The 10,868-nt window shown below is 39.0% G+C and overlaps 1 protein-coding gene across 1 annotated transcript in view; it reads right to left on the bottom strand.

The window, feature by feature from the left end:
* Positions 1-10,868, bottom strand: part of PKD1L1 (polycystin 1 like 1, transient receptor potential channel interacting) — a 183,557-nt gene that overhangs the window by 127,680 nt on the left and 45,009 nt on the right. Inside the window, exons 17-22 of the mRNA XM_013006002.1 lie at positions 10,132-10,518; positions 5,498-5,557; positions 3,116-3,292; positions 1,829-1,906; positions 611-753; positions 16-136 (exon numbers count right to left, since the gene is read on the bottom strand). Of these exons, the coding sequence (XP_012861456.1) occupies positions 16-136; positions 611-753; positions 1,829-1,906; positions 3,116-3,292; positions 5,498-5,557; positions 10,132-10,518 (966 nt within the window). The remainder of the gene's footprint in view (positions 1-15; positions 137-610; positions 754-1,828; positions 1,907-3,115; positions 3,293-5,497; positions 5,558-10,131; positions 10,519-10,868) is intronic.

Below are 10,868 nucleotides of genomic sequence, written 5' to 3'. Positions count from 1 at the left end.
TGCACTCTGACTTACCTCTATAATTGTTCAGTGGCTCACCAGCAGGCAAAGCAAAATAATATTGAGCATCTCTTCCATGGTACAAAGTACGTTTAGTTCCATTTCCTATCCAGTAACTAAATTCATAATGAAAGTCCTAAAATCCATTCCATAGGAGGAAAAAATAATATAGATGAACAAAGTGGGAATTACATCACCAATACATATGACATGAATACACCCTTCATGGTACTAGAGGACACGTTTTTACAAGCCAAATAATCACGAATGACCAAAGTGGTGTCCTGGTATTCCTGTAGGTCACCCTGTCACCTACAGACATTATGCTCTCCCGATGCCCTGTGTTGGCCCTGCACAAACTGCCACCTCTCCAAATGTGCCTCCTTCTCCTCCTGGGGTTGTTCTCTATGCCTCTCACTGTGGAGCAGAGGGCAGAGAAAGGATGGGGATCTGCATAGGCTTCCGCAACTTTCTGGCATAAACTTTAAGCCAAATCCCCTCCCAGATGGAGAAAGATAATGTTTCACATTTCTTCAGAACTTATCAAACGTGCTTTCAATCACCTCCACTGCCTTTGATCTTTCATGGTGGTGTGATTACCATTACGTACCGGTTCTCCTGACATGCAGAAAACACTGAAAATGGTCTGGGCTTCATGGCCTCGATGGGGCTGTACCTGACATGCTACATTCTGGGGGACTCTGTTGACCGTTAAGTAGAGCTGAGCTTTACCTAGAAAGATGTGTTTTGAAGCTAAAGAGAAAGATTAAATGAATAGTACACTCTTAATAAGGTATTATAGTACCACAGGATTATATTTTAATGGCACAACATTAAAGGGGCAGGGGGCCAGTAGATTAGTTTCCTTAAAATAAACAATAATATATCTCAAAGCTGACAACAAAATCCAGCAGACAAGGAAGTGTTATCTTTAAAATGCTGAAAACAAACAACTGCCAGCCTTCAAGTCTACATTGAGGTCAAGAAAAAACATTCCTTCAAAAATTAAGGCAAATTCAATGTGTTTTCAGACAAAAGACTCAGAGAAATTGTAATGGACAGATCTGAACTAAAAGAAATGATAGCTAAGGGCTATTTCTTGAAGACGAAGGTAACAAACTCAGTGTGAATCATGGTCATGCCAGAGGGAAAGAGAGCACTGGAAAGAATAAACGTGTTTGAAAATTTCAATGAACACCCACTGTACAAGCAATAATAACACTACGCTGTTTGGTTTAAAATATACATAGAAATTATGGGCACATTTGCAAGTATGGAATAAATTTATCCATACTTTATAATAAATTTATCTAGTTGCTCATCACAAATAAAATGTGTAATTTAAAAAAATTAGAATGAAAAAATGCAGCATGGCTCAGGTCTATCCACCAGGGGCTATGAGGAAAAGCAATTTACAGAGATTTGCTAGGCGCTTCTCCTACCCGCTAAAATAAATAAACAGTAATTAATAGCAAAAGGAGTGCTAGTAGTACCATGAGCTAAGAATTGAGATCCTAAGAGCCAATTCGGGGGTTCAAACCCACCAGTTGCATTGCAGAAGTAAAAGGAGGTTGTCTACTTCCATAAAGATTTACAATCTCTGAAACTCTGAAAAGCCATTCTACTCTGACGCGTGTGGTTGCCAAGAGTGAACATCGATGAAATAGCAGTGAATTTGGTTTGGAAGGAGCAGCAAAATGGTAGCCAGGGAGGGATGAGTCAGGAGCTTCAGAGGGTAAGAGCCGTTTCCAGAGGAAACTATGTGTGTGGTGTGAAAGATAGATGCTTTGTCTTCTCTGAATTGAGTCCGATGGGAAGTTTCACTTACCTGCAGATGCTTGTATGACATACGTCTTTCCACTTCTCAGTGAAAATGGCTTTATCGTCACAGTTCGTTTGACGACACCTACAGAAAAGGAGGTAGGCACAGGAAAGGAATGATAAATTGGACTCAGAGACAAGATGACTCAATAAAGAGATAAGGCAAGGTCTTTCATTCTAATTTTACCCATATTCTAAAGGTTTAGGTAAAATTTGGCACAAATTAAGTAAATCCGCTTTGAGCTGGGAGCTGCCTTTATTTCATTCATGAACAGATTTTTAAGAGCTCAGATTTTTAAAAGGTAATGGTTCATCTCTAGGCTTTCCCTTCTCAATAGGAGCCATCCTAAGAATGGCCTAGTTTTCTCTGGCTAGGAAATGGTACTAATTTCACAAGCAACAAGAGAATGTTTTTTAAATTTATAATCAAGTTGAATAGTCAAATAGCTTATTTTATTAAACTTAGCTTGTCCAAGAAATAGAATTAATTTATTTTAAAACCATTTTAAGACTTGCCTGGTGTTGATTATGAAAATATACTTAAATTTGAGTATAAACATTGACCTTATGGTAAGAGAATTACTTCCTCAGAAAGGAAAGACTGATCTTGGTCTATCTTCTCTACTTCCCTGAAAATAGGAAAGATCTGCATACAAGATTGGTTGTCTAAATAAAATCAATTTTTAACAACACAATTTTAAAACAGTGTATCCTGAGAAAACGTTGAGGACGAACCCATCTAATGACATTGTGAGGCCCGGAGCCCCATAGAGAAGTTTGCTGTTGTGCCACAATCACATGTGTTATTATGAAAGGGGTCGTTTAATAAGTTGCGGTTAGGAAACTGGGTTAAGGACCCAGCTAGCGTTCAGGAGCAGGCTTGTTCTGATCAATATAGAGCAATGATTCATATGCACTGCATGCGGTCAGAGCAGGGACGTGTGTCCACAAGGGTGCTGAGGCATGTGCAGCACAAGTTTATTCTCTTGAGTCTGCACAGGAAGGAGGGCTCTTCCGCTTTGCATTGGAGCTCCATTTCTGTCTACACACAAGCAGCTTCTGAAGGACAGAGGCGAATCTGCCTTTAGTAAAGCTAGTGCCTCCAACTCTATGCTGACGATAAACTCAAGCTGGAAAGGTGTGAAAGATACAACAAATAATCGTTAGAAACAATGATTTCAAATGCATGTATTTTTTTAATTAAGCTACAGAAGGAATTGAAGGACTAATGTGTAAACCACTATTTCTTCAACAGCTGCATTCTGCATTTCCAGTATGCAGAAAGGGCCCATACCTGTTGAAGTGTAGCCTTGGAAAATGGCCCGACTAATCAGGGACTTAGGCCAATCAATCATCAGTAAGGGTATAGCACTGCCCATGGAGTGAAATGGGTCAAGCAAGTTATCTCCATCCTCAGGGTTCTGGTCATCACTTTGACTTGGTTCTGATTCAGGAAAGTTCATATTAGTCCCTGAGAAGATAAATCAAGCCAGTGACTGAAAATGAGAAACACTGAGTAACAATCTTATTCTATTAATGATTTTACATGATATTAATATAATGCTTGTTCTTTGTGATTGGATACTTTCATGCAACATCATGTTCTCCAGGTCCACCCAGGCCAGGAGGTGCTTCATGGTTTCATCATTGCTTTTTAGTGATGTATAATATTCCACTGTGTGGACGTTCTGAAGTTTCCTCTCTTTTTTGAACCCCGTTCTTAGGAGCTAATCCAGACACCGTACCATTCCATAGTTCAATCACATCAAGCAGTGTTGTAAATTGCTACCACGATCCATTTCAAAACATTTTCTTCCTTCCCAAACTTTTTGATATCAGCTCTCCTTTACCCACCATCTCCCCACTCCCCCACCCTATCCCCCAGGAATGCTACTGTACGAAGTATCTTTATCCCTTTTTCTACTGATGGGCTTTAAGTTGCTTCCATCTTCCTGCTATTGTGAAGTGTTGTACTGAACATGGTGTGTAAATGTATGTGTGGAGACTCCTTAGTATATATACCCAGCAGAAGAAGATATATATCTTCTTTGGATACATACCCAGTACAGGGATTTCTAGGTCGTATGTAATTTCTATTCCCACTTGTTTGAGGTAGCTTGATATTGCTTTTCACAGTGGTTGTACATATTTACAGTCCCACCAGCAATAAATTCGGGTTCCAATCTCTTCACACTGTCTCCAGCATTTGTTATTTTCTGTTTTTTAGAACTTGGCTGTCATTATTGGTGCAAGGTGGTATTATCATTTTGATTTGCTTATCTCAAATGGATAGTGATCATGTTTGTTGACCATATGAATACCATCTTTGACTATTCGTGTCCATTGTCCGCTTTTTATTGGATTATTCATATTTTTTATTGAGGTGTTTTCTATAGAGATTTTAGAGATTGGTCCCTGTCTGTTGTGTTGTTGTCGAAAGTTCTTTCCACTTTGTGGGCATTTCTTTTACTCTTTTGATAAACTCTTTGATGTCCATATGTGCCTCATATTTAGTAGGTCCCAGTCATCTGTTTTGTCATCTACTGTGTGTCCCTTCATTATGTTTGATGGTGTCTATGCTTTGCAATAGGGCCCTTACCTTAAGGTTGTCCCTATTTTTTAATTTGTAATTTTTATACCTCTGTTTTTTACATTTAGGTCTTTGAGTCACCTTGAATTTGTTTTTCTACAAGGGGTGAGGTCTGGCTTCATCATAAAAGGAAAGGTAAAGAAGGGCCCCAAAGAGGATAGACTTTGAAATTGCCAAGTAGCAAAGGGCAAGGGAGGGAAGGTGAAGCACTGGGCGAGACTGTTGACAGATGTTGACTTGAGTGAAATGGATAACAAGAATCTACAAGAAGGAGAAGATAAAGCGAGGACTGTGTGAGGGATAAACTATTGGGGAGTTTTATTAGTAGATTAAACTTTTGACTACAAGTTGGTGATACAAATATAAACCTTCCCCTAATTTACAATAAAAATTCATGCTTTAAAAAAATGAGAATACCTATTTCTACGCTGGGTGTACACCAATAGATAAACATATAGGAATTACAAGAAAAGAGGAAAACAATCATGCAAAAGAGATGGCCAGGGAATCAGACCTCAAGAGAGGAAAATCACTAGTCAGTCACATTGAGAAGAATATGAAAGAGGAACTCTTGGCAGAAAATCTTTGAACCAAGTCATGGAAAAGGGAGTGTGCCTCACTTTGGGTCTGGGGTTTCTGTTGGGTTTGCAAAGCACATGGTGTAGCAAATGCAGAAGGAGGTGAGATAGGTTATAGGTTTGGGTCAGGTTGTGCCATGAACTCACTCAAATTCAAACTCACTGCCATTGAGTCAATGCTGATTCACAGTAACCCTATAGGTCAGGGTGGAACTGTCCCTGCAGGCATCTAAAACTGCAACTCTTTCACAGGAGTAGAAAGCCTTATCTTTATCCCACAGAGTGGCTGGTGATTTTGAACTGCTGGCCTTTCGGTTAGCAGCTCAACTCATACCCACCACACCATGAAGAGGAGTCAACAATTTTCCCTCTGAGTCTAGGGAGCTGCCAGTAAGCTTGATGAAAGTAAGTGGCATACGAAGTCTGGATTTCAAAACAGAGATATACGGGAATGGAGGAAGAACAGACATATGGCTAAGGAAAGAGGTAACATAAGAATCATATTTACCTGGTTGTCTTCCGCTTGAGGGTACTGCTTCTTGTATATCACCATAATAAGCTTCAAAATCTATGTGAAAGGATAAAAGAATGATATTTCACTTAAAAGAACAGAATCCACTGAAATTAATATTGGCTATCCTGATAAACTAAATCTTCATTGGCTGGCCTATTTCTAGAGTTTGTATTATTCTCCTCCGGATTACAAAATATCCTCCATGACAGTGTTTCACTTTGTCATCATGACCACTGGGGGAGCCAGGAATCATTCCCACACCTCCAGGACAGAATTAGTGCTTCAAGTGAGTGTTTAGTTTTCTAAAATAGCTCAGCTAGGGCATATACACTAAAGAAGTGAGACTCATAATATGAAGAGACATATGCACTTCCATGTTCATTACATCACTGTTCACAACAGCAAGGAGCTGGAAACAGAATAAATACCCATCAATAGCAGAATGGATAAAGAAACTTTGGTACAGCCATGCAATGGAATACTAAAAACAATGCTGAACCACCTTGTGACAAGGATGGACATGGAGAGCATGATGCTGAGTGAAGTTAGCCCATCACAAAAAGACAAAAGGGGGTGAAGGGAAAGGTCAGACAGTGTAAGACATGACAAAATAAAAATAATTTATTAATTATCAAGGGTTCATGAGAGGGTGGAGAGCAGGGAGGGAGAGGGAAAATGAGGAGCTGATATCAAGGGCTCAAGTAGAAAGCAAATGTTTTGAGAATGATGATGGCAACAAATGTACAAATGTGCTTGATACACAATGGATGTATGCTGGATTATGATAAGAGTTGTACGAGTCCCCAGTAAACTGATTTCTTTTAATTATTGGTGATTGGAATGGAAAAGTTGGAAACCAAGAGGAAACAATAGTAGTTGTAAAATATGATCTTGGTGATAGAAATTCATATGGAGATCACATGATAGAATTATGGGAGACTAATAAATTGTCCATAACATACACCCTTCCTTTTTTAAACATGAACAGTGACTATGCACATGGACTGCTCCACACGGATACATAGAAATCAAATAGACTACATCTGTGGGAAGAGATGATGGAGAAGCTCAATATTAATAATAAAAGCAGGCCGGGGGTTGACTGGAAAAGACAAACAGTTGTTCATACATAAGTTCAGGTTAAAGCTAAAGAAAATAAGAGCAAGCCCCCAAGAGCCAAAGTACAACCCGAGGCTACCCCAACCTGAATTTCACGGACACATTTGATATACTGACACTAATGAGAGAAGACCCAAGGAGCTGTGGTAGGAAGGACATCAAGAACATCACTTACGAAGGCAGCAAAGGGTCATGAAAAAGACAAGAAAGAAAGAAAAGAACAAAGTTGGTGTCAGAAAAAACCCTGAAACTTTCTCCGAATTGTTGAGTGGCTAAGGCAAAGGGAAGGCAAAAATGAAGTCAATGAGCTGAACTGAAAATTCCAAGTGGCAGCTTGGGGACACGAAGCCAAATAGTATAGTGAAACGTGCAAAGCCCTCGAGTTAGAAAACCAGAAAGGAAGAACATGCTCAGCAGATCTGAAACTTAACTCAAAAAAATAATTTAAGCCTTGAGTTGCAATATTGAAGGATTCTATGAGCAAAATATTGAACGATGCAGGAAGCATCAAAAGAAGATGTAAAGAACACAGAGTCGCTGTACCAAAAAGAACTAGTTGGCTTTCCAACATTGCAGGAACTAGCATATGAACAAGAACCAACAGTACCGAAGGACAAAGTTTAAGCTGCACTGAAACATTTGCCAAAAAGAAGGTTCTAGGAATTTCTATAATATCAATTGAAATGTTTCAACAAGCTGATCAAGCACTGGGGACACTAACTCCTCTATGCCAGGACATTTGAAAGACAGCTATTTGGCCAACTGATTGAAAGAGATCTATATTTGTACAGATTCCAAAGACAGGTGATCCAACAGAATGCTCTGACTATAGGACAAAGTCACTGATATCACATGCCAGTCAAATTTTTCTGAAGACCACCCAACAAAGGTTGCAGTTGTGCATCGACACGGAGCCATCAGGGGTTCAGGTCAGAGGATGTGAAACAAGGGATATAATGCCTGTCAGATGGATCTTGACCCAAAGCAGAGACCAATAGAACGATGCTTACTTGAGTTTTATTGACTATGCCAAAGGCATTCAACTGTGGGGCTCACAACAAGCTATGGATAACCTTGAGAAGAATGGGAATCTCAGAAACTTCATTGTGCTCCTGTGGAATTTATACATGGATCAAGAGATAGCTTTCTAAACAGAACAAGAGAATAATGATTTAAAATCAGGAAAGGTGTAGTAGGACTGTATTCTTTCACCATATTTATTCAATCTGTGTGCTGGATTATATGAAGGAGAATGAGGCATCAGGATTGGAGGAAGGCAATATGCAGATGACACAATCACCTATTGGTTGACTAGAAACACTCGTTTCTAGGCTGGGTTGCCTAGAGACACTCATATATGTATAAGAAAGAGCTTTATATCATGAAGTAATTATTTATGGAGAAAACATCTCAGCCCAGTCCAACTCAAGTCAATGACTCATGCAACAATGCAGAATGCAGGAATATCACAGGTTGGTGGATGCATAGTCATATGGATCCAATGGCAGTGGTCACATCTTCAGGGCTCTGGCAGCAACAAGGATCGGCCACCAGCAAGGTAAAGGCAGAGAGAAGGGGAGGTTCCCTGGACGCTCTTTATGAGAAGGCCACACCCACAAGGAGGCAACATCAGGCTGTGATCTGACTGACAGGTTGAATACCACCCCTACACTTTTATATATCTTCAAGTTGACATGAAATTATGTAACTACCACACCTGTTGCTGAAGATCAAGGGTCATAGCCTTCAGTATGGATTACACTTCAATGTAAAGAAGGCCCAAATCCTCACAACTGGACCAATTAATAACATTATGATAAATGGAGAAAAGGTTGGTGTTGTCAAGGATTTTGTCTTTCTGGGATTCATAATCAATGCTAATGGAAGCAACAATCAAGAGATCAAAGGGTGTATTGCATTAGGTAAACCTGCTGCACCAGACCTCTCTTTATCATATTGAAGAGCAAGTATTTCAAATTGCTTCATATGTGTGTGAAACTTGGACACTGAATAAGGAAGACTGAAGAAGGATCCATCCATTTAATTTGTAGTGTTAGATTAAAATGTAACATCTTATTCTTTGATTTTCCTTCTCTTCCATTTTAAAGTCGTTTCAGTGTTAATATTTTCTTTCTTTTTGATTGAGATTTTTCTATGTTTTGCTTTGTCATTTTTCTCCTTGCTGATTATATTCCATATGATTTTCTGCACATGAAATCTAGGGTCACAGTAGTATTGTAGGAAAATGGGGGTGAGTGTCTAACAATGAATGTGAGAAGGAAAAAAATGTTCTGAAATTGATTGTAGGGATACTTGTACAACTCCTTTTAATATGATTAGATTATTAAATTGTGTGATATGTGAATTATAGTCCAATAAAACTAATGAACACATAAATAAACATCAAAATCAAATATGCTAGCTATTAAGTAAGAGGACCATACACCGAACTGAACCCTTTTGACTCTAGGTTCAACATTCTCTCTTTTTTTTCACAATGCTTTTCAATGTTCTCTTAGAAAATACTTCTTATTCTCTTCATTTTTTTTTAGGTTTGTGGATTCTGTACTATACTTATTTATTATATTTGAGGTCATTTTATTGGGGACTTTTACAGCCCTTTTAACAATCCAGACATCAATTGTATCAAGCATCTTTGTACCTATGCTGCCATCATTATTCTCTAAATATTCACATACTTTTCTCTTCATTTTACAGAAGAGAAACAGAAGAGCATTCTGCTGCAAATGCCACATTTCTGTTCCTCAGTCCTCCTTCTCAAAGGCCGAGATGTCCAGAGAGCTCCTGCGCTCCATTTAACCCCAGCAGGGAGCCTCGACCATAATGGCCTTTAGAAGCCACACAGAACAAAGAAAGCACTGTTGCCTACGCTAGCAGAAAAATCTCATGAAGTCATTATGCTAGAGACAGCAAAGGGAAAAATAGCTCACTTCTTCTTCTTTTTTTTTTTACTTTTTTTTCCTAATCATTTTATTAGGGGCTCATACAACTCTTATCACAATCCATACATACATCAATTGTGTAAAGCGCATTTGTACATTCATTGCCTAACTCACTTTTTCTTACTGACAAATTTTCTCTAGCTTTTTAAGAAATAGCTTTGGCCCAACCCAAAACCAATGACCCATGATAAAATGAACCAACTGATTATTAGGGAAGTAGAGAGAGATGATTTATTCAACACTTACTATAGCTCGCGTATTATACAACATGGCACCAAAACATACTGTGGATACTATACATATGATATCACTTCATTCTCAGAACCCACTGTGGTGGACACCATTATTTTACAATTTTGGAAATGAGGAAACTGAGAATCAGACATACTAATCCTAGCAGGTGTGATACATGCTCTTCAATCTCATGCTTAACTTAAAAGGCCTGTGTTGATGTGGTTTCATACCTAAGCCACCACAATCATTCTTTCCAAAGGGAACTTTGATGCACAGACAAAAGAGATATCCTGGAAAGACAGTGGTTATTACCAGAGAGGTAGAAGGAGATGTTCTGTGGTAATGAACTTCCTGATGGCTGTTTGGTCTCCCAAGGGCTAGTAACTGGAGATCCTTCTTCCAAGAACTCTGCATCCTGGGACAGTTCTGCTTCTCCTATGTCATCTTCTTGTCCTGAAGCTTCAACAACAGCAGCAACAGCCTGGGGCCTATTGACCTTGGACGCCTGAGAGTGTCTCACCATGGCTGAAGAGGCCGATTGGCCAATTGTCATCTGTGGATGCTCCCAGGAGAATGGTCCAATTGTTACACCTGGATCTCTTGGGTTTGGCTTCACCAACTGTGGGTTTGACTTTGATAAATTCATAATGGTGCCCAATCTTGAAGAATCCAGCAGCTCCACTGCTCTACAAAAAGGAACTTAAATATTTAACAGAATTAATTATGGATAAAGAAATAATATTTGTTTTTTTCTCTTAACTTTATAAACTAGAGATTTCTAGCAAGATTTCTGACTAGGTAGACAAACCACCCAGACCCTCTACAGTAAAAATATAAGATAAAGTGAAATAGATGCAGATGATAATCCTTGGATCCTGGGCTTCAAAGGAAATGGTAAAGAATTAAATTTAATATTGTGTAGCAGAGCAAATGAAAAGAGCAAACAAGAAAATATGCAAAGCAGTGAATTATCAACCAGCCCAACACAAGATGGCCATTTTGAAATGTTCCAAGCAATGTTCAGATCTTCCATTTATTCCCCAGATCCT

This window comes from Echinops telfairi, unplaced genomic scaffold, assembly GCF_000313985.2.
Source record: "Echinops telfairi isolate 266 unplaced genomic scaffold, ASM31398v2 ScPeMD7_7;HRSCAF=31, whole genome shotgun sequence".
Classification (NCBI taxonomy): domain Eukaryota; kingdom Metazoa; phylum Chordata; class Mammalia; order Afrosoricida; family Tenrecidae; genus Echinops; species Echinops telfairi.
Note: the sequence above shows the minus strand (reverse complement) of the source record. Positions and strands in the feature narration are given on the sequence as shown.